Genomic DNA, 25,457 nt, shown 5'->3' with positions numbered 1-25,457 from the left:
AGAGAGATAAAGGGGAGTGCCTGAATAGCTGTGAATTGCAACAAACGTGGCATGTTTTTTAATAAAAAAAAACACTTTTCTTCCCTTGTTAAGTCTCCAAATAATACCACGTTATTAAAACCCTACATTGCTGCACGTTTAGTAGTATAACTCCACATCAGAACTCAAGAAGTATTCATTTCAAGCATTGTAAGCAGAGCTGCGGATCCAAAACTAGATCCCTGCAGTGACGTCACGGCTGATTCCAGCGCGCATGCGCAGCGGTCAGGGAGCAGGTACACCGAGCACGAGAACACCTGTGCCTGAAAGCCGCGACGCAAAATGTCTGGATTCGATAACAACCCCTTCGCCGAGCCGGTGGATGTCAATCCTTTTCAGGTGAATACCTAATGCTGTATTATGTCTTTTTGGATATATGTTCACGGATTTGTTTTTCACTGTAGACCTGTTTGTTTGTTTGGCTCGGAGTCACTAGAGAAAGGTGAGCGTGACGGGGCTCAGCCAATCAAATCTCACTGTTCGGGCGACGAGCCAATCACCTTCCGATGACGATCCAGGAAGCGTTATTTTGTTTTAAGATTTCTTTAAATATAACCGAGTTTTTTTCTGCGGTTGTGAGCATTTTAACACTTATTATGTGGAGAGACAGACATTTTGCCACACAAATTTAATATATCACTTGGCCTGTGTATAAACAAACCCAACAGGTGCTCCTTATTTACCGTGTCGTCTATGGCAAGCCGTTTGGACATTTATTCATTCACAGATATCAACAATTCAATTTTCACTAGTTAAAATGCTTATTCTTGATACCAGGAATTAGATTTATACTATATAACAATGACATTTTTGGACATCAGGAAAGGAATTAGCCTACATTTCAACTAAAAACTATAATTCTTGATATCTGTCATTGTAATTTCACTAGTTGAAAGACAATTTAGATCATCTGAAATTACTACTCTCCTAATTATTGATATCAGAAATAAATTTTCAGATCAGAAATGCCAAATTTAACATGTCGAAATATATTTTCAGATATCATTAAAGTATGGCAAGCCGTTTTTACTGTTATTCACTCAGGTTTTGAATTCTTGATATCAACTATTTAATTGCAAGTAAAAAAATTATCAATTCTCATGTAATGTTAATTTCCGATATCATGAATGTGATTGTTACTAGTAAGATATCATCAATGTGATTTGTTTGTAAGAGCCATTTTAGAGATCTGAAATTACTCATTATTATGGATATCAGAAATATCAAATGTAACATGTTGAAATACATTTATCAAGAAGCAACATTTCAACGAGTGAAAATTGAGTTCTTGATATCAGGAATTAATATTTTTACTAGTATCAAAGTAATTATTGATATCAAAAATGATATTTCTCTACTGGTAAGAATTGTATTTTTGATGTGAAACTGGATATTTAACTAGTAAGAAATCAATTCCTGATATCAACAGCTGAATTATGGCAAGTAATTTTGACTTTTACTCCCAGGATGAATTTGTGATGTCAAAAATTAAATTTCCATTAGTAAAGATGTTAACATTCATCGCTCAGAAATACGAATGGTTGAGTTAAACTTCCACTAGTAAAAACTCTAACTCTTGATGTCTGTAATTGTATTTTCACTAGTTATATCTCACCATAGGCTGAGTTGAGTTCAATTTAATTGATTTATTACTAGTGGAAATTCCAGTTTCACATCAGAAATACAATTCTTACTAGTAAAAATATCATTGTTGATATCAGTAATCATGTGGTTACTAGTGCAGATGTCTGTTCTTGATATCAACCATTGAATTGCTAAAAATGTTCATTTTTGATATTAATAATTAGATTGTCACTAGTGTAATGTTAATTTTAGTGCTGGGCAATCGATGAATCGCATTCAAAATAAAAGTGTTTACATAATATATATGTGTGCATTGTGTATAATAATAATGTATATATAAATACATACACATGCATGCATATATTTAAAAAATATCTGCATGTATATACTGTATATATATTTATATAATTTATCTTGTATATAAATTAGGGCTGGGCAAATTAACGCGGGCAAACCAGCAACCTATTTATGCAGTTAAGAAAGGTGTTTGATAACTATTACATTTCTGTATATGTCTAACAGGGAAGGCCACAGGTAAATATAACATTTATTATTAATCTTTATGTAAAGATTGTTTTAAGTTCACTTAAATTAAAAGTTGTTTTTTAAAGCCTAATAAATGTTGAAATTGGGCGCTTTCAGTTATACTGTAATGTAACGTCATTAATGTTTCATAGAGACTTTAGTATCAGTGATACTGGCCTTCATTCATAAAAATATGACAATACAACACATATTTAAAATATGCTGTCTTTAAATTGTTTCTACATTAATTTGGAGAGTAACTGAAATTATTACAATATCAAAATATTAAAAACTTAAGATTATTGCGATTAATCGCGATTAATTACAGAAAAAAATGCGATTAATTAGTTAATTATTCTTTATCGATTCCCAGCACTAATATAAATATAACATATTGCTTAACATGCATGTGTGTGTATTTATATATACATAGTTATTACATTATTTATTAATATACAGGTTTTTTCACAGTTCACACATATATTATGTAAACACTTTTCTTTTGGATGTGATTAATCGATTGCCCAACACTATTTCTGATATAAATGTGATTGTTAGTAAGAGAGCCATTTTAGAGATCTGAAATTATTCTTCTGATTATTGATATCAGAAATACATTTACAGATATCAAGAATCAACATTTCAGCGAGTGAAAATTGAGTTCTTTATATCAGGAATTTATATTGTTATCAGTAACAAAGTTGTTATTGATATCAAAAATGATATTTCTACTGGTAAGAATTGTATTTCTGGTGTGAAACTGGATATTTAGCTAGTAAGAAATCAATTGAATTTGAATGGCAGCCTATGGTGAGATTTCACTAGTAGTGAAAAGACAATTACAGATATCAAGAGTTAGAGTTTTTACTAGTGGCAATTCAATTCCTGATATCCTGGGAATGATTAAAAGTCAAACCAGCTTACCATAGTCGGCTGCATTTGTGAATTATGCTGAAGAATTATGCATGTTGCTATTTATGCATTTTGCGAATTGCAAAAAAGAGCAGGGAAAAAACACACTCTGGCAATATCAGATGGGAATATTTTGAGAGATGATGGTATATGGCAATCCAAAGTACTTTAAAGAATGCCTTGGCGCATGTCCCAACCCGTTCATAACATACAGTGTTTAATAAAGAGGCAAGTCATATCATATTTGTTGTTCCTGACAGGATCCATCAGTGACTCGGGTGACCAACACTGCAGGCGATGGTGTAGGAGAGTTTAACCCCTTCACAGCCGGCGCTCTGGTAAGAGGGAAACTTTCCTGCAAATCACCAATCATTGCTCAGCTCCTCGGGTCCCAGTCCACACACCAATTGGAACCACTACTGTATTGAAATCCTATTTGGACATTTTTTCAGAATTTGAGTTGATCTTGAACAAAAGTATAATAATAATTAGTTAAATAATAATTTTATTTAAATTTAGTTAAATAATAAAACATTTTACATTTAGTTAAAGGGTTAGTTCACCCAAAAATGAAAATTCTGTCATTAATTACTGACCCTCATGTCGTTCGACACCCGTCAGACCTGCGTTCATCTTCAGACACAAATGAAGATATTTTAGTGTAAATCTGATGCTCTGAAAGGCCTCCATTGGCTCAATGCACTTTACACTCTCAAGACCCTTAAAAGGTACTAAAGACGTCGTTACAAAGTCCATCTCACTACAGTGGCTCTACAATAACTTTATGAATCGGCGAGAATAGTTTTTGTGCGCAAAAAAACCCTAAATAACGACTTATATAGTGATGACGATTTCAAAACACGGCCTCATGAAGCTTCGAAGCGTTATGAATCAGTGAGTCGATTCATGATTCGGATCGTGTGTCAAACCGCCAAACTGCTGAAATTTGGCGATTCAAACCGCTGAATCGACTCACTGATTCATAACGCTTCGAAGCTTCATGAGGCCGTGTTTTGAAATCGTCATCACTATGTAAGTCGTTATTTAGGGGGTTTTTTGCGCACAAAAACTATTCTCGCCGATTCATAAAGTTATTGTAGAGCCGCTGTAGTGAGATGGACTTTGTATCGACGTCTTTAGTGCCTTTTAAGGGTCTTGAGAGTGTAAAGTGTGCCAATGGAGGCCTTTCAGAGCCATCAGATTTACACTAAAATATCTTCATTTGTGTCTGAAGATGAACGGAGGTCTGACGGGTGTCGAACGACATGAGGGTCAGTAATTAATGACAGAATTTTCATTTTTGGGTGAACTAACCCTTTCAAAGTACAAATGGTGCAACCGAAATAAGTAAAGAGTTAGTTACAAACTATCTACTAGTTACTTAGCCTCTAGTGTGGACTTCCAATTTAAGAAAGAACTTACGAACGACTGGTGCAACCTTACCCAGATGAGGAGATAAATATGCAAATCATATGACCATATAAGCATCATAAAGTAAACATTGTCATTATTCCTCAGCATTAGTTCATAAACATAACCGGTCATAAATGTGTGTTATTCATTTTGAGTTTTGAAATGAATATTTCTGTAATTTAGGGTGGAAGCACCATCCCTGTGTCCGTCACCTCTCAGCCAGCCGTCCTCCAGGCAACCACAGAGCCCAGTCCACAGGTCAGTGCAATGTTTATGCAGAACCATAATGTGTGTATGCTGATGCATTAAAGAAGAAAAGCTACTAGGGGTGTAACGGTACACAGACGTCACGGTTTGGTACATACTTCAATTTTGGGGTTACGGTTTTATATGAGTATGTCTGCGAGACGGAGAAAAAACGCCATCTGAGTCTACTTGACCTTTCCATGAGGAGACGGCGAGTAAAGCGGGACCTGAGGCTTCCCATTTACAGGACACACACACACACACACACACACATCACTGACACAAATCAGCACAATGCCAAATGAGTGTGTCATTATAACAGCGGAAACAACTTAAAATACTCCGTCATTTATGGTCATACAGATATGAGTAAGACATCATTAGAAACTGTCTTTTTATTTGTGTACACTCACAATAAAAACAGGGTTCACACTCGTCCTGGAAAATTGATGACAAATTTTCCCGTCCTGGAAAACACATGCAAAACCGGGCCCATGACCCAGCCCATCCGGCCCATGAGTTCCCCCGTGAATGTTTTTGCGCTAAATTCGAGTAAATAAATAAAACTAGGACAGAATTTACTGCAAATGCATTTAACAAATTTAATATTGCACTTTTGTCACACAGAAATGCACTTGACAGTAAAGAATTTAACCAAACCATTTTGGTTTGGCTACCATTGGATATTGTATGGACAACAAAAAAAAACTGACTCAAATGATTTTCTTTGGCATTAGGGTGAGTAAATGATCACATTTTAGTTCGAAATACCCATTTAAAAACAATAATATTTTAGAGTGAACACCTAATTTATGTAAGACACTGATATCTATCTTTCATGAGACTCTCATTGAAATAACGTTTAATTATCCTTCTGGGGCTCTTCGGTCATTTCTGACCCACATTTTTTTAAATAAAAAATGTTAAAAATCGTAGCTTCATCGGAATGGTCTGAAACTTGGTGACTTTATTGGTACTTGGTATATGAACACCCGAACAATTTGGGGACAGGATTTGAAAAGTCTAAGTGGTCGTACAAAAAAATAGTCACACTCAGGACCTTCGGGTCAAAAATGACCCCCATAGGAAATGAATGGGAAATTGGCAAAAATATGACGTTTTTTTGTGCATACAATCTACAAATGAGCCAGAATGCAGAAAAAAAATACTCAACAGTCAAAGGGGTGAATCTCTAAAACATCAAGAGTGCAAAACAGACAAAATAACTCACACACAAAAACACAATTAGCTTTTGGAATGGCACGCATTCATTTGTGTGCGTGTGATTTTGTGTGTATAAGTGTGTGTGTGTGAGTTTTTTTTTCTGTTTTGCACTCTTGATGTTTTAGAGATTCACCCCTTCACTGTTGAGTCCTTTTTTCTGCATCCTGGCTGATTTGTAGATTGATTGCACAAAAAACTTAATTTCCCATTAATTTCCTATGGGGGTCATTTTTGACCCGAAGGTCCTGAGTGTGATTATTCTTTTGTACGACCACTTAGACTTTTCAAATCCTGTCCCCAATTTTTTGGGGTGTTCATATACCAAGTACCAATAAAGTCACCAAGTTTCGGACCATTCCGATGAAGCTACGATTTTTAACATTTTGTTAAAAATAAAACGCAAGATCCACTATAGTGGTATAAATGTGCTATTGCGTGATAAAAATGCTCAATGTGTCCACCGGATGGCACCGATCTCATTTAAAAAAATTGCTTTCATGAGGCCTAGGCTTGACTCTAAAATGAAATACAAAAAAAAAAAATATATATATATATATATATATATATATATATATATATATATATATATATATATATATATATATATATATATATATATATATATATATATATATATATATATATATATATATATATATATATATATATATATATATATATATATATATATATATATATATATATATATATATATATATATATATATATATATATATATATATATATATATATATATATATATATATATATATATATAAATATATATATATAAATATATATATAAATGTATTATATTCAATGGGAAAAAATTGGTCATAATTATTTCATAAATATTAATTATAAATCATAAAATTATCTCAAAAGAAAAGCAAAAATATTATTGAACAAAAATATATTTCATTGATTTTACTCAAATCTTTTTTATCTCATTTTTGACCTGAAGGTCCTGAGTGTGACCCATAAATGAAGAACCCCAGAGGGTTAAAGTTAAAAAACAAAGAGTTTATCACCGGCCCAAAATAATTACCGCTGGTTGCAGAAAGTGCGATGTTCAGGAATGAACACGTGAGAGGAGTTGATATTCCCTTGATATTGACCAATTTGATATTGAGAACAATTTGTCATAATGTATGATTTAAGAGCTCAAATTAAAAACTGATTTTTAAAAGTTTTAAAACGTATTGCAACTTTTTATCTTTTGTTCACACGCAATTGAGCCATTAAGTCTTTTATAAGACTTTTTTTCTCAGAATTGTGAGTTTATATCATGCAATTCTGACCTATTGGTAAGCCCCGCCCCCCTTAGTTACTGTTGCTAACTCGGACAAACAAACGGAGTTGCTATATCTTACAATGACAGCTGTCAGTGTGAAAACCTTATCCTGAGATGTTTTTGGTCACAGAATGTAACATATATCCCGTCCGAATGATGGCCAAACTCAAATGTTTTTGACCTACAGTGTTACATGACGTGAGAACAGTTAGTTATTTCGGTTTGTATGTTAGCAGGGACTTTAATCGTAACTTAACGAGAGTTTGACAAACACAAAATCCTCTCAGGATCCCTGGAATCAGTGTTACAGAACCTCAGGCACGACATTTTAGCATTTTTATAGCATAAACACCATCAAACCGATGAGAGCTTCGGATTTTCCCATTTTTCTCTATGGCGCTGAAACCTAAAGATGTCCGAGTTCAGGTCCCAGCGCAACTGATACTCAACTGCTATTGGTAGTGTTGGGTCCGAGTCCACCTTTGTCGAGTTCGAGTCAAGTCCAAGTCTTAAACAATCAAGTCCGAGTCCAAGTCCGAGTCCAAAAGGGGCCGAGTTGGACTCAAGTCCGAGTTCTTATCGACCGAGTCCGAGTCGAGTCCGCCCGAGTCCAGAGTGTAATTAAATTGAAAAAAGATTAGAAATTGCTATTGTAAATTTGTATCTTCTATTAATATTTTAAACTTTCAACCCATTAAACCAATGGCAATATAAAATTAAACAAAAAATACCACTATAACATCTAGCCATTGCCATTTAACATTTTTATTTTGTCAACAGATCAACTAGTTTCCAATCAAAAATGGTTTCAAACCATTAGAATGGACATAGATATACTGTATGTAGAACTTTTATAATTACAAGTGCAAGAAAAACACAAATTAACCTGTTTTATTGTATTTAAATTGTTTAATGCCTCTGGTATCACCAAATTCTTATGTTTAGGGGTGGGCGATATTAAAATCTTATTTCACGATAATGATATATTTTCTCAAGTAGGATTATTCAAGTAAGAATAAATACTATAGAAATTGAATTAAACAATTACATTTAAAATAAAACAAACTTCACTGTATTACATGTACAGTGATTCTTATTAAATTTACTAAAGTTAGTCAGGAGTGAGTGAGTGAGTGAGTGATTTTCTCTTTGTCTTTTGTTGTTTTATTAACATTAAAGGGATAGTTCACTCAAAAATTTAAATTCTGTCATCGATTACTCGCGCTCAAGTTGTTTTACACATGAATAAAGTTCTTTCTTCAGTTGGACATAAAATATATTTTGGAGAATGTCGGAAACCAACCAGTTGGTCCCATTGTAGGAAATAATAATATGGATGTCAATGACTACCATTCAACTGTTTGTGTTCAACAGAAGAAATGAATACAGGTTTGGAACAATATTAGAGTGAGTAAATAATGACATAATTTTAGAGGTGAACTGTCCCTTTAAGGACAAGCGACAGCGTGTTCACTGTAGGCTGCGCTGCTGTTAATTTAAGACCTCTACACATCTAATATACAGACACACGCCGATTTTACTTTCACTTTAGACATAACTGACTGTGTTTATGTTAACCTTGTGTGTATTTGACAGTATTAGTGCAGTAAGACTACTTAGTCCAGTAATCACGTGTGTTTGACAGGCTTTTAGTGCGCGCGCTCAGCGCATGTTAACACAGTGCACAAGCACGCGAATGAAACGTTTAACCAGCAAGGCTCATATCAGCGTATAGACTCACAGGCACACTCAAACAGAGCCAAAATAAACTGAGAGAAATATTTCAAAAATTTATTTATTCGAAATTAATTAAATCGAAAACGAAAAGAAAAAAAACGCAATTCCCAAGCGTGTATTCAAGATATTCAACAGTGCCGAACGGTTCAATATTATATTAAGAATTGTGACGTCCATAGTATGCACACAAGAATCCGATATATATCGTCATATCACCCAGCTCTAAGTTATTTGGATTTAAGTTGGTATTAAAAGTTATAATAAGCAACTTACATTTCTCTAGGTTTTCTTTGAACATGTCGGTAGAAAGTCGTGCCAGACACATCAGTTGATTTGCAATCCGCAGAGTGCTTCTTTTTACTGGATTTCTTGCAAAAAAATTCTTTATGATTTTCAAAAGCAAAACAAATTATTGCTGACTCTGAAGACATTGTTCTAGCCACGCATTGCATCCGTGTGATGTGTGTATTGTCTGCAAGCATAAGATGATGCTACTGCTGCCTGCCGGTGTGGTGCAGTAAAATCACAAGCGGGGAGACGTTCATTAATTTCTTATCTTAGTTTTATGGCGGTTTTGTTGTTACACATGACTCGGACTCGACTGCACTCGGGATATTTTCCGAGTCCAAAATGTCCAAGTCCGAGTCAAGTCCGAGTACAAATTCACCCGAGTGCGTGACAAGTCCGAGTTCATTCAAAATTGGACTCGAGTCCGAGTCCGAGTCCAAGTCCGAGTACCCCAACTCTAGCTATTGGCTCATCTGCGTATGAGGGGAGGGGCTTACGATAGGTCACTTGTGAGAAAAAAAGTCAGAATAGCATGATAAAAAGTCGTAATTACCTTTTTTATTTTTTATTCTGTGGCGTAAACAAGCTTCCATAGTCAACAGCTTTGATTAAGAGCGGTGTTTCCTCCTCCAGGCCGGTGTGGCAGCGGGACAGGCGGAGCTCCTCCGTCAGCAAGCGGAGCTGGAGAAGAAAGCGGCGGAGCTGGAGCGGAAAGAACAGGAGTTTCGGGATCGAGATTCTGCACGAGGTGAGCCGCTACAATACTGATCTCACTCTAGATGTTCTTCTGAGGTCGCCTGTGCTCTTGACAGGGAAATGTTTGCTTGCAGGTAAAGAAAACAACTGGCCGCCTTTGCCGAAGATTCTCCCCATCAAACCGTGCTTTTATCAGGATTTTAATGAAGAAATCCCTGTGGAATATCAACGGGTCTGCAAGATGATGTACTACCTCTGGATGTGTGAGTGAACGCAGCTTGCTACAATTATGCCAGTATTTTTTTTACCAGTGTTTAAATGTACACTGATGAGCCAAAACATTATGACCAGTCACAGGTAGGGATCGACCGATATGGATTTTTTTTTTAGTGCCGATAACGATTTTTTTTCATCAGCCTTAGCCGATGACCGATACGAGCTGTCGATTTTCTGGAACCGATATTTGGAGCCGATACTGGTTTTGCTCCCTCAATTTACATCATAAAAATGACACGATCATGATGATAACAATTTAAAATTTAAAAAAGGAACATTTATTGAACTAAAAATAACAATATTTAACAAATAGTAAAAACAGGTGAGGCAGAACAAGATAAAAAGAGTTCAGTGGTGAAACTAAATTCTGAAAATAAATATGTAAGCATAAATAAAATAATTACACTATTGCGCAACAGTATCAACAAGCAAGCATCATAATAGAGTGCACACTGACTGTACTATATTTAAAACTTTTATACTTTTAAAACTATTTACAACCTAGTCATTTAATGCTTAGGTGCACTTAACTTAATCTCTTGAAAAAAAAAATATCGGCGAATGCAGCAGCCTTGTATCGGCCGATACATGTAAAAATCGCAAATATCGGCCCGATATATCGGTCTAACACTAGTCACAGGTGAAGCGACTATTGTTCATCATTTCCTAACAAGAGTAGATTAGATGGTAAGCAGGACTCATAATCAACATGCTGGAGAAATGGCAGGAATAAAGGTCTGAGTGACAAGGGCCAAACTGTTATGCCCGGTACACATTGTACGATTTTGATATGAAAGATGACCCGTCGTGATGATTTCTGTGGTCTTGGCTACTACGTCGTACATTGAGAGAGTTTCAAAAAACGGTCTTGCGACCAAAGATAGCCTGCGATCATTTCCTGACAGTGTCATAAATTTAGCATGATCTCAATGTTTGTTGCTACGACCTGCGTCTACCGACTAGCCATTAAAAATGCAACATGAAATGGCGTATTGATCGACGCAACATGACGCTAAAACTTAAAACTACTTTCCTCAAGATCTATTTGTAAAACTGGCGTGCCAAGTCGCCCTCTCTTCCCTAGCAATGGCCGCGCCAGTATTCTCCATTTTCGCTTCCTCCTCTTTTTTCAGCGCACATAAAAACAATTGCCAAAGTGTGATTCATCTGTCTCTATTCATTTACCACTAGCGCATGCTGATGACATTTTATTTTTCTATACTCACTTGTGTCGTAGCTCTACATGCATGTCGTACCCAAGTTTAGTAGATCCATGTCGTACAGTGTGATTTGTAACGGGCATTATGGCAAGGGATATACACTCACCTAAAGGATTATTAGGAACACATACTAATACTGTGTTTGACCCCCTTTCGCCTTCAGAACTGCCTTAATTCTACGTGGCATTGATTCAACAAGGTGCTGAAAGCATTCTTTAGAAATGTTGGCCCATATTGATAGGAGAGCATCTTGCAGTTGATGGAGATTTGTGGGATGCACATCCAGGGCACGAAGTTCCACCACATCCCAAAGATGCTCTATTGGGTTGAGATCTGGTGACTGTGGGGGCCATTTTAGTTCAGTGAACTCATTGTCATGTTCAAGAAACCAATTTGAAATGATTGGAGCTTTGTGACGGTGCATTATCCTGCTGGAAGTAGCCATCAGAGGATGGGGACATGGTGGTCATAAAGGGATGGACATGGTCAGAAACAATGCTCAGGTAGGCCGTGGCATTTAAACGATGCCCAATTGGCACTAAGGGGCCTAAAGTGTGCCAAGAAAACATCCCCCACACCATTACACCACCACCACCAGCCTGCACAGTGGTAACAAGGCATGAAGGATCCATGTTCTCATTCTGTTTACACCAAATTCTGACTCTACCATCTGAATGTCTCAACAGAAATGGAGACTCATCAGACCAGGCAACATTTTTCCAGTCTTCAACTGTCCAATTTTGGTCAGCTGGTGCAAATTGTCGCCTCTTTTTCCTATTTGTAGTGGAGATGAGTGGTACCCGGTGGGGTCTTCTGCTGTTGTAGCCCATCCGCCTCAAGGTTGTGTGTGTTGTGGCTTCACAAATGCTTTGCTGCAGACCTCGGTTGTAACGAGTGGTTATTTCAGTCAAAGTTGCTCTTCTATCAGCTTGAATCAGTCGGCCCATTCTCCTCTGACCTCTAGCATCAACAAGGCATTTTCTCCCACAGGACTGCCGCATACTGGATGTTTTTCCCTTTTCACACCATTCTTTGTAAACCCTAGAAATGGTTGTGCGTGAAAATCCCAGTAACTGAGCAGATTGTGAAATACTCAGACCGGCCCGTCTGGCACCAACAACCATGCCACGCTCAAAATTGCTTAAATCACCTTTCTTTCCCATTCTGACATTCAGTTTGGAGTTCAGGAGATTGTCTTGACCAGGACCACACCCCTAAATGCATTGAAGCAACTGCCATTGGTTGATTAGATAATTGCAATAATGAGAAATTGAACAGGTGTTCCTAATAATCCTTTAGGTGAGTGTATATTAGGGATGCACCGAATCCAGGATTCGGATTCGGCTGAATATTGGGCTTTTTGACGGGGTTTGTTTTCTGCCGAACCTTAGAATGTTTTTCCACCGAACCTGGTCGAACGTAATGATGGCGCCGTTGATTATGGGAAGGTGTAACTAGGTGGACCGTTCGAATGCAGTCGACTGAGAAAGTGAAAATGAAAATCGTGAACAGAAAACGTGTTGTTTGGCAGTACTTTCAGTCAAAAGAAGGCGATTCAAGTCAAGCTACATGTTCAATTTGCAATGCCGATTTGTCTCGTGGTGGCAAGGACCCTAAACAACAGCGGCTGTTAAAACATTTGCGTATGAAACATCCGAGAGAATATGATTTATGCATGAGGGAATCTACAGACGGCAGCCAAATGATAGCGCAATGATATTACAGCGCCTGAAAGTAGCCCAGCTGGGTAACTTTCAATGTGACCGCCGCTAAGTTCGTGTAGTTGCAGAGAAAGTTTCAAGCTTGCAGCCGACAAATTGTGTTGTGGATTTAGCTGTGTGATTAGCCATGGTTCTGTGTGTTGTAAAGGGCTGTGATAGTAAGTCGAAGGTGTAACTACCACCTTGTTTCACAGAATACCAACCAATCATTGCGCCGCTGCAGCCATGGTACGGCCGCGAATATCCGCAACTATTACGCAGGAATGAGAAAGTAGTTCCTAGCCATATAGGTGAAGAAAATCGCAACTTTTCATTTTCAGTTGGTCTTAGCACACGATGTAACTGTAGAAGAGTCAAGTTTTAAATAGGAAAAATATTGAAAGTGTCTTTGGTCATTTTTTTGAATGAGATGCTAATGGACTGATCAGAATCAATGATGTATGCTAAGCTATGCTAAAAGTGCTACCGCCAGATACAAAGATCGGCTAGAACTCAACTATTTAACTCTAGGGGACTTGTAAAATGAGCCTATTGTCAAAAAAAGTGGAGTGTTCCTTTAAGATATCTATGTCCGAGCCCGACACAGTTAAAATAAAAAAAATTCTCATACTACTGACACATGTAAGTTTGTTTGTGTGGAAAGCCCGCTTTTATTAAGCAACTGTAGGAAGGCATTCTGAAATGTTTACAGATAAGCGCATCAGTGCACACACGGGGAAACAAAGCACACGTTAACACAGGGCCCAATCAAATACCCAATTGAAATTAAATGAACAAAGTACTACCAAAAATGGCCCAAGCTAACAGAACAAAACATTAAAGGGTTAGTTCACCCAAAAATGAAAATTCAGTCATTAATTACTGACCCTCATGTCGTTCGACACCCGTCAGACCTCCGTTCATCTTCAGACACAAATGAAGATATTTTAGTGTAAATCTGATGCCTCTGAAAGGCCTCCATTGGCTCAATGCACTTTACACTCTCAAGACCCTTAAAAGGCACTAAAGACGTCGTTACAAAGTCCATCTCACTACAGTGGTTCTACAATAACTTTATGAAGCGACGAGAATAGTTTTTGTGCGCAAAAAAACCCCTAAATAACGACTTCTATAGTGATGACGATTTCAAAACACGGCCTCATGAAGTCCAACGACATGAGGGTAAGTCATTAATGACAGAATTTTCATTTTTGGGTGAACTAACCCTTTAAGCTAATGATCTGATCTGGTTGAGGTATCTAACTACTGTTTTGACTTGTTTGATTAAGAATCACCAGGGTTCGGTTGCTGCGCAAAAAACCCCTAAATAACGACTTATATAGTGATGACGATTTCAAAATAATGCATCATGAAGCTTCGAAGCGTTATGAATCAGTGAGTCGAATCATGATTCGGATCGTGTGTCAAACCGCCAAACTGCTGAAATTACGCAACTTTAGCGATTCAAACCGCTGAATCGACTCACTGATTCATAACGCTTCGAAGCTTCATGATGCCTTGTTTTGAAATTGGTCATCATGGAGGCCTTTCTGAGCCATCGGATTTCAACTAAAATATCTTAATTTGTGTTCCGAAGATGAACGGAGGTCTTACGGGTGTCGAACGACATGAGGGGAAGTAATTAATGACAGAATTTTCATTTTTGGGTGAACTAACCCTTTAACGTAACAATTCAGTTTATTGAAATGAAAATCACTCTTACCATTTTTCTCGAAAACTGTATGGCTACTAAACTGCAACATGGGATCTATTTACACAATCCATCCATCAAAAGTTTAGGCTAATCCTGGTTTTTATGCAGAAAAAGTATTGCATCAACTGTGGATGGCTTCAAGGCTGTCCTCGATGGTCCTGCTGAAGTTGCGCTGCCAGTCACATGTAGCCTAATATGCAATATACACGCACGTGTTGCGCGTTGTCACAGCGACATAAACAAATTTCCGCACACAGGAAGAAGTTACATTCATTTTAATCACAAAAACAAACCTTTGCTTCAAGTTAAACAGGCCCATTGGCTACCTACATAAGCTGTTTTAAATGTAAAATGTTCAATGCCTTATCGCGCTGACGTGACCGAGCCCGACCCGAACATAATTTCTAAATATCTGTCTGAACCCGGCCCATTTGTCGGTTACCAACGGGTCCCATCGGTCTCGGGTCGGGTATCCATCCTCTAGTGCCAGAGACCACAAGACGCCTTCAAGGCTCTTGTAGAGTCCAGCCCTCGGCGGGTCAGCATGCATATTAGACGGGTGGTCATAATGTTTTGGCTCATCAGTGTTTTTTTTTTTTTTTATGGTGGTAAAAATTGCAATTCATATTGTTTGTCACACTAGAAATGGAAGGTGAAGTCAAGCAGATTGCATTCTTAAAATTTCATGGTGTTTTCTGTTTTATACTGCTAATTCTGGCCAGTTCAGTGTCAGCCATGCATTGAGAAGTACAGCAACTTTAGCAAACGTTTGAGGAAATGCTCTTGCTCTGTGAGTCTGGATAATAAGCCACTTGTTGTTGTTCCACAGATCACTGTGTGACGCTGTTTCTCAACCTGCTGGCCTGTCTGGTGTATTTCACTGTAGACACGACGCGAGGCGTGGACTTCGGCCTCTCAATCCTCTGGTTTATTTTGTTCACTCCTGTCGCTTTCCTCTGCTGGTACCGTCCCGTGTACAAGGCCTTTAAGTGAGTTCAGTGCTGATATCCTGCATTGTGACATTACATTATTATTTTTTGCCTCACCCTGGTCAACTGCCAGGAATAAAATGTTATACCAGGCCAGTGATATATGAACAAACCTCTCTGTAAAAACCTTCAGAATATAGATATTAAAGGGTTAGTTCAGCCAAAAATTAAAATTAGCCCATGATTTACTCTCCCTCAAGTCATCCGAGGTGTGTATGACATTCTTCTTTCAGATGAATAAAATCTGAGTTATATTACAAATGTTCTGGCTAATCCAAGCATTATAATAGCAGTTATAGTTGTTCTGTTTTTGAAGTCCATAAAAGTGCATCTGTCCGTCAAATAACGTGCTCCACGCGGCTCTGGGGTGTTAATAAAGGCCTTCTGAAGCGAATCGATGCGTTTGTGTAAGAAAAATATCCATATTTAAAAATGTGTTTCATTTTTTTCTATGGCTCTGCATCAGCCGCGCCATCACTTCCGGCGAATAAGGTCAAAATACCGGCGCGATCATAGATATATAACATATAAACATAGAATCCTCATTAGTGCCTGCGTGGATCGGTCAAATGAGGAATCTACGTATATATATCTATGATCGCGCCAGTATTTTGACCTTATTCGCCGGAAGTTATGCCGCTGGGAATACTAGATGACATTCGTCTGATAAGAGGTAAAAAAATAACAAATACTGTTGGGTTTCTCGCAGAAACCAATGGTTTTGTGTCTTAAGACATCAATGTGTCGCCACGAGCCGCAGGTTTAATAAGGATTCATATGTCTGTGTTTTTACTCATTGCTCTCATACTCTAAAATATCCCCATTGACATCATTATACGACTGACAGACTGCAATGGTTGGAGTTAAAAATCATCATTTGTGTTCTACTGAAGAAACAAACACACCTACATCTCTGATGCCCTGGGGGTAAGCAGATAAACATTAAACAATTGTTTTTGGGTGAACTATCCCTTTAATAAAGCTGTGAAGTTTGCTGTATGTAAAGCTGCAGATTTCTGGAAAAAAAATAAAAAAGAGAAAATAGCCCTTTAAATAAACAAGTCTACAGATGCACATAGTGTAGTTAAATAATCATTTAAATGTATATTTTGGATGCTTTCTTTCAACTAGTCTGAACGATAAGTTATGGAAGCAAAATAACCCAAAATCTCAGTGCATAAACAAAATGGTAGTGTCTTACCTTAATTGTCAGAAAATATAATAAATATCTAACTACCTTTTTGCCACACCTGCCAATGGCCGATGACTTAAAAAAATGTACCATAAATATTTTTACCGTTTTAAAGTTTTTTGCAAAATGACCCCAAAATGTTAGATACCGGTGATAATTCACAATTATCTATTCCAATTTTTTGTATACCACAGCTTTAACTACTAGCCTAACTAACATACATTTAACCCTCTGGTGCTCTTCGGTCATTCGGACATTTTTCTGTTTTGAAATGTAAAAAATCACAGCTTCATCGGAATGATATGAAATTTGGTGACTTTTCTAGCATTAGGTATGTAAACACACAAAAAAATTGAGGGCATGATTCAAGCATGCTAATTGGTCGTAAAAAAAATACTCCCACTTGTGCTCTTCGGTCAAAAATTACCACCATAGGAAATGAATGGGAAATCTGCAAAAACACAAATTCACAGAAAAATAAATAAATAAATAAAAAATATCTAAACCTTTATAATAAATAGTCTTTGAGATTTTTTAAATATATATTCAAAAAACCATTAAATGTGTTCAAAAGAGAACTAGTGAATTCTCAAGCCTCTCCATAGAGACCTCAAGTGGTTACACCCATGGTTGCAGGATTTCTTAAATAATTCCAAAAGAGGGGCATTAATCTGCCTTCAAAAAAAATATTTTGAAGGCTTAGTCTCTATTTTAACCTGAAATACTGCAATAATAATAATAATTAAAAAAATTCAATGGCAAAAATAGACCATAATTATTGGATAAATATTAAAAAATACCATCAAATCATCTCAAAATACAAAAATAAAATGAAAAAATATTATTGAAGAAAAATAAATTGCATTGGTTTTACTGGGGTGGAGGAAGTTTAATTTTTAGGTGTCCGGTCACTTATGACCGGGAAGACAACCAATGCAACCCCTAAACCAAGAGCACCAGAGGGTTAAAACACTATTAAAAACAAGTAAACCGTAATAAAATAAGATGAAATAATCAAATTACAAGCAAAAGCTAAAATAAATTTAATTTAAAAAAAGAGAGAAATGAAATAAACAGTGCTTTTCGGGTCTGATAGTAGATTTCAGGTACATAAATTTAATAAAGTAAATCAAATGTAAAATAACACTGCATAGTCTTTACTGTAAAAATTAAACCTCTTTATTAATTAATCTTTATTACATTTACGAATGTTATTCATTCAAGAGCAGTGAGTGAATCATTTCAATTAACATTAAAAACAGACAGCAGCAGGAATATTATGTCACTTTAAGAGCGAATGCACAGATCCAATACACTGATACACACGCGTTTATGCTCACTTAAGATATAACCGACTATGTTTACTAGGATACTCGCTATTTTTGACATCATTTTGTGTGAATTTGTCCGCTCAAGTCCAAGAAGATGTGAACGAGAGTTTAGTGTAGTGTTCACACGCTGTCTCAGACGCCGCTTTCGGAATGAGTTCCCTTTCGCGTCTTCTTGCGCTTGAATATTTCAATTGTAAAGCCTTAAACCTTTGTGACGATGTTTCATATACTGTCCAATGCAGATTTTTACTTACTTGTGCGTGTGTGTGTGTGTGTGTGTGGACTGGTAATCCCTACGTTATGGGCACAAAGATGGCAATATCTGAAATCCTCGTCCTTGTGGGGACATTTTTTGGTCCCCATGAGGAAAACATCTTATAAATCAGACTAAGTGATGTTTTTTGAAAATGTAAAAATGCAGAATGTGTCCTGTGATGGGTAGGTTTAGGGGCAGTGTGTGTGTGTGTGTGTGTGTGTGATGGGTAGGTTTAGGGGCTGTGTGTGTGTGTGTGTGTGTAGGTTTAGGGGCAGTGTGTGTGTGTGTGTTTGTGTGTGTGTGTGTGTGTGTAGGTTTAGGGGCAGTGTGTGTGTGTGTGTGTGTGTGTGTGTGTGTGTGTGTGTGTGTGATGGGTAGGTTTAGGGGCAGTGTGTGTGTGTGTGTGTGATGGGTAGGTTTAGGGGCAGGGGCAGTGTAGGGGGATAGAAAATAACAGTTTATACAGTATAAAAACCATTACGGCTATGGAAAGTCCCCATAAAACATGAAAACCCAACGTGTGTGTGTGTGTGTGTGTGTGTGTGTGTGTGTGTGTGTGTGTGTGTGTGTGTGTGTGTGTGTGTGTGTGTGTGTGTGTGTGTGTGTGTGTGTGTGTGTGTGTGTGTGTGTGTGTGTGTGTGTGTGTGTGTGTGTGTGTGTGTGTGTGTGTGTGTGTGTGTGTGTGTGTGTGTGTGAGAGAGATGTATGTAATGTAAAGTCATTCAGTATCTGTAACTTTTCTTTTGTTTTGCGTTGCAGATCTGACAGCTCCTTCAGTTTCTTCTTTTTCTTCTTCATTTTCTCATTCCAAGTAATCGTGTACATCATTCAGAGCGTGGGGATCCCGGGCTGGGGAAACAGGTGAGCTCCTGGCACAGTTTAAAGAGTGTGTGATTTCAGTCTGTACGTGTTCTTCCTCTCGGCATGTTTCTTTGACAGATGGTCTCTTCATAATCTGTCGGTGTGTTGGTTTTCCGGGGCTCTCTCTGTGAGTGTGGCATCTCTCCTGAAACATCCTCTCCTCTTCTCAGCAATGTGCCTTTTTCATTCTGCTCCTGTTTAGGCTCTTGCTAAGGCAGTTAATATCCTGCAAATCTCTAACCATCGCTTAAAGTGAATGCTGAGATTGTGTGCTTGCTGAGAAGAGATGTGGGATTACTTCCTAAACACGTTTAGTTGATCATATTGTATGTTTGGTGTGTTTTAAAGCAGTAATGTGATGTTATGATTGTGTAACAGTGGCTGGATCATGGCCATCAGTGTGCTCAAGATTGATAAAGCCGTGTCCGTCTTCATGATGCTGGTGTCCGGATTCTTCAGCGTCAATGCCGCGCTGTCTGTCGTTTTACTGAAAATGGTAAGTTAGTGTTTCAACCAAACAAACAAAAACCACAGCCGAAGAAGCAGAAACAACAGATAGAAGCAGTGCTGACACACATGTAAAATAACACGATCATCAGACATTAAACTGCATATAAATCAAAAATGCCTGATGTGACTGAATGAACCCTTGAAGAGGAAAACGACTGTGAAGATTTAGGGGTGTTGATTAGGGTTGCAAAGCGGTGGAAATTTCTGGAATATTTGCATGGGAAGTTCGGCTGGGAAGTTTGGAAATATTCCAAGTTAGAAATTTAACAGGAATGAAAGGTAATTCATCTGAAATGTGGGGAAATTTTACTAACTGTATCATATACAAACATTAATAGAAACATTTTGTCTGGTCATAAGCAGACATGCTTCCAAACTTATATACGAATTTAAATTACATTTATTTGCGAGAAAAAAATAACATTACATTTGGAAAAAAGTACCATTCAAAATGTAAAATAAAAGCAGATTCAGGGGTGTGCCTGAATCTGAGATATATATATATATATATATATAAATGATATATATACATATACACACACACACACACACACACACACACACACACACATATACATATATATATATATATATATATATATTATGTATATGTATATGTGTATATGTATATGTGTGTGTGTGTATAATGTATAAATGTTTGTATATATATATATATATATATATATATATATATATATATATACATACATACATACATACATACATACATACATACATACATACATACATACATACATACATACATACATACATACATACATACATACATACATACATATACATACACACATACACACACACACCGATCAGGCATAACATTATGAAGTGCATAACACTGATCTCTTCAACACCTGTTAGTGAGTGGGATATATTAGGCAGCAAGTGAACATTTTGTTCTCAAAGTTGATGTATCCATATTTAAAACTTTATCAAGTAAACTTTCGGCCGACGCCTTCCGTGGAAAAGTGTTGAATGTTGAAAGTGAAACTCAAGATGCGTACGTGACGTCATTTCGTCACGATCATTTAGTCTTTCGATCGGCAGGCGAACTTTCAACAATTTTTCCATACATTGAACAGGGAATGCGGTCGGCCGAAAGTTTACTTGATAAAGTTTTAAATATGGATATTTTTCTTACACAAACGCGTCGATTCGCTTCAGAAGGCCTTTATTAACACCCCAGAGCTGCGTGGAGCAGTTATATGACGGACAGATGCACTTTTTATAGACTTCAAAAACAGAGCAACTATTAATCGAATTATAATGCTTGGATTAGCCAGAATTTTTGTAATATAACTACACCTCGGATGACTTGAGGGTGAGTAAATCATATTAATTTTCATTTTTGGGCGAACTAACCCTTTAAGTGCCCTGTTATAGGCTAACCCACAAATTTCCAGTTTATTCCCGTTAATTCCCACAGAAAGTTTCCAGAATTCCCAGAATTTTGCAACCCTAGTGTTGGACTCGATCAATGTTTTGATCATCGCACTGAATCCGATCCAGACGTAGTCTTTGACTAAAACACAATTTTCTCAGCTTTTTGTTCAAAATGTTGGGGTTAATGTTCAATACGAAGATTGTACAAAACGGACTTGTCTGTGTTTTCAGGTTCACTCCATGTACAGGCACACAGGCGCGAGCTTCCAGAAGGCCCAGGATGAGTTTTCTCAGGGCGTCGTCACTAACCGAAGTTTCCAGTCCGCAGCCGCCACAGCCGCCACTTCAGCCTTCCAGTAACGTCCAGCCATTCGACTGAAGACTGTCAGGAAGCTCACACACGCTTCCCTCACACCACACACACCTCTAACGGAAGGACAATCTGTGTCTGAGGCTTCTCAAAGCTGCGGTTCGCTCTGGAAATGTTACCTGGCTGTTGATCGGTGAGGCACTTTACATGACCTCCTCGTGTGATGAAGGCAATATATAGAGGTGGTTTTATGCAAAAGTTATATTAAGTTGAAGTGTTTCAAACGGCACTATTTAATAGAAGTTTATACAACATTGTTACAATAGTCAATCCATGTTTCCATATGACACTTTCTAGTCCCTGCTATATGTATTTAGACATCTTGTATTGTTGAATTATTCTGCTCTTTGATTTAGTCCGGATACGTGTAGCGATGATATCTCCGTAATACCTACATTTGAACAACCCTTTCCCAAGAAGAAACATGATATTTACCTTTATTCTGAATTCAGAAGCGCATACTGTGCCTGCCATAGAAAGATATGGTCAAAGGAGTACGTGTAGTACGCTAGTATACGGTTGTGAAGTCAGCAATAGACGACTTTAGAGTGGACGTCGTTCTGTTACTCAAACTGATGTGATGATTTTGCAGTGTTCTTGATTATGAACAAAATATGTATATATTTATAAATTAAGCGCTTTTATTTTACTGTGGTTGACTTGGGTTTTATGTACTATTGTTGAATAAACTTATTCTGATTATGTTGTTTATTGCTGTTAGTCTTTTATAACTCTTGTGCGTCAATTAAAAAAACACACACACAGGTCAATAGAGGACAAAATGTCCAAAAATGTGAAGCTTTGGAGCACAAAGTTGGGTCTCATTTTAAAGAAGACCCATGGCAGATTATTATTTTGAAGTATAAAAAAAAAGTTAAACCTGTTGAACTCTAAAACTGCTAGAAAAGCAAAGCTATACATCTAAATAAGTTGTGTTCCAAATTTGAGGTTGATATCTCCAAAAATGAGCTTTCAGTGAGTTTATTTGGGCGCAGAACCAACATTTCCCCATTAGATGCAGGCTGGATTTGTGATTTTTAGTCTCTTACAAATATTACACGCGCACACACACACAATTTTTTTATTACACTCATACAAACCACACTCTGACATCCATACCAACGCACACACACACAATTATAGCGGCATCATTTATCCAAACGGCTCTATAATACACAGAAGCAGAGAATAAAGCCAGTTTTTGATGTATAGGCCAAACCTGAAAAAACGACACATCTGGTAAAAATATTGTAATTTTTTTTAAATTTTGAAGCCTTGCCAACAGAATGAAAGCCTATTAACAAACACACACACACACACACACACACACACACACACAATTTTACAGTGAAATGGCCCTGAGATTAAAAATGTCAGTTTTATTGGGTTTCAATGGAGATATTTTTGTCCAAAAGGTCCTGAGAGGAACTATTTTGTGTTACTAGTGTATAATGGATTTATTAAAGGAAATGAGGGTGACATAGTAAAAGTCTAATAGAAATACACACTTGTACCAAAATTTATGCAGTTGCCATTAACATTATCCAAAAAACTAAACTGAAAAAGATAAAAATTGTCCATAAGGTCACACCAGGGTTAAATATTATAAAGTGGGGTCTACACTTATTTTGATAAACATGATACTTTAATACTACATGAATCCATATAGTGTCAGAATTTAGCTCGAAATAATGGAGCTTCATGTGTCGGTTTATGATGTTAGCAATATTTAATCACAAATTTTAGTCACCAAACTAGAACTAGAATGAAACTGCACTCTAAAAGATAGTGGGTTGAAAACAACCCAAGTTGGGTTGAAAATGGACAAACCTAGCGATTGGGTTGTTTTAAGCAAACATTTAACCCAACTGCTGGGTTAAAACAACCCATTCACTGGGTTTGTCCATTTTCAACCCAACTTGGGTTGTTTTTAACCCAGTGATTGGGTTGTTTTAGCCCAGCGATGGGGTTAAATATTTGCCCAGCCTGCTGGGTAGTTTTATTTAACTCAACTATTGTTTAAAATGACTGTATGTCTGGCTTAGAATGAACCCAGAGTATGTTGGAAATTAACATTTAATAATAGATTTAATAGATTAACATTATTAATACATTAATAATTAGCAATAAGCATTTATTAAATTGATTGTTAATACACTAAAAAATGCTGGGTTAAAAACAACCCAAGTTGGGTTGAAACTGGACAAACCCAGCAATTGGGTTAAATGTTTGCCCAACGTGTTGGGTAGTTTTATTATACTCAACTATTGTTTAAAATTAGCCTGGGAAAACCCAGACAACTTCCGGCAAATTTAGATTTCAGTTACTACTGAGAATGGTCTGGTTTTAACCAGGCTAGTTTAAAATGACTGTCTGGCTTAAAATGAACCCAAAATATGTTGGAAATTAAAACTCTGACACATAATTACTTGAGGCAACAATAAGAATCAAAAGGGGAACATTTACACGCTAAAAAATGCTGGGTTAAAAACAACCCAAGTTGGGTTGAAATGTACAAACCCGGCAATTGGGTTGTTTTAACCCAGCGGTTGGGTTAAATGTTAAATTTGGGTTAAACCCAATCGCTGGATTTGTCCATTTTGATGACTGGTCATGTTTGTAAATGAGAAGTGGTTCTCAAACAGTTTACCTGGATAAATGTTTTGGGATCTTTCCGAGTTTTGATCGTCTGTTTTAGGAAAACCGTAAGTCTGATCAGTTAGACAGAGGAAAAACTGTTGGTAACACTTTATAATAACTACACGCTATAAATCATTATTTAAGCATTAGTAAATACTTCATTCGTCATTTATAAAGCATTAAATAAGCAGTTTATAAATACAGCTATAAATGCTTTATCTCAAGCATATCTATGATTGTATTCTCATACTTTATTAATGATCAATTTATCATTTCTAAATGAAGTACATTATTTACAAACCAGTTATTTAGGAGACGTCAGTGGTTCATAAGATCTTGTAAGTAAATGATTAATAAAATATTTAAATGTACATTTATACATCTTATTATTTAGTCAAATAGCGATAGTTAATCAGTGTGTTAATAAATGCTTCATGAACGCTTATTCCTACTGTAATTCATGAATAATTAGTTGTCAGTGAACTATTTTAGTGAGCTCATCTAAAGTGAGGACTATTTATGCCTCGTAAAGCGTCTACAAATGAGATTTAAAGGATAGAAATGAAAAAAGATCATTAATAAAGTATGAAAATACAATTATTAAACACAAATCAAGAATAAAGTATGTATAGCTATATTTATAAATGCTTGTTGTGTATTAATGTCCTATAAATGATGAGTTAACTATTTAATACTTAACTAATGAGTCATAGCATGCAGATATTATAAAGCGTTACCCATTTTCATAACAATAACAATATTAAAAAGGGATAGTTCGACCAAAATGTACTCTCCCTTGTACACCTGTATAAATCCCCTTGTTCTGTTGAACACAAAAGATGATATTTGGTGGTCAAGATGGTCCCCATTGACTTTCTTGGTATTTTTTCCTACTCACTTAAAAATGTTGGGTTAAAAATAACCCAACAAGTAACCCAACTGTGGGTTGGTATAGCACCTTCCCAACTGTGGGTCAAAAAACAGTTGGGTTAAAAGTAACCCAACAGTTGAGTTAACTTTTTATTTTTATTCATGCCAT

At 36.7% G+C, this 25,457-nt stretch overlaps 1 protein-coding gene across 2 annotated transcripts; it reads left to right on the top strand.

Moving 5' to 3' along the window:
- Window positions 1–22,487, top strand: scamp2l (secretory carrier membrane protein 2, like). 2 transcript variants are annotated; one of them, XR_013818046.1, is made up of 10 exons: window positions 241–378; window positions 3,321–3,398; window positions 4,657–4,731; window positions 9,896–10,010; window positions 10,093–10,221; window positions 15,698–15,857; window positions 19,396–19,497; window positions 19,576–19,624; window positions 19,876–19,993; window positions 21,640–22,487. XR_013818046.1 is itself a non-coding variant. In XM_079837088.1 (9 exons), the coding sequence occupies exons 1-9, from the start codon at window positions 322–324 to the stop codon at window positions 21,766–21,768; spliced, it is 963 nt and encodes a 320-aa protein (XP_079693214.1). In that variant the 5' UTR covers window positions 1–321; the 3' UTR covers window positions 21,769–22,487. The 2 variants fall into 2 exon arrangements, 1 of the variants encoding a protein (XP_079693214.1); XM_079837088.1 differs by lacking the exon at window positions 19,576–19,624 and having other exon boundaries at window positions 1–378.
- Window positions 22,488–25,457: the final 2,970 nt, after the last annotated feature.

This window comes from Gobio gobio (genome assembly GCF_949357685.1).
Source record: "Gobio gobio genome assembly, chromosome: 2".
In the NCBI taxonomy this organism is placed as follows: domain Eukaryota; kingdom Metazoa; phylum Chordata; class Actinopteri; order Cypriniformes; family Gobionidae; genus Gobio; species Gobio gobio.
This window is presented reverse-complemented; position numbering and strand designations above follow the sequence as displayed.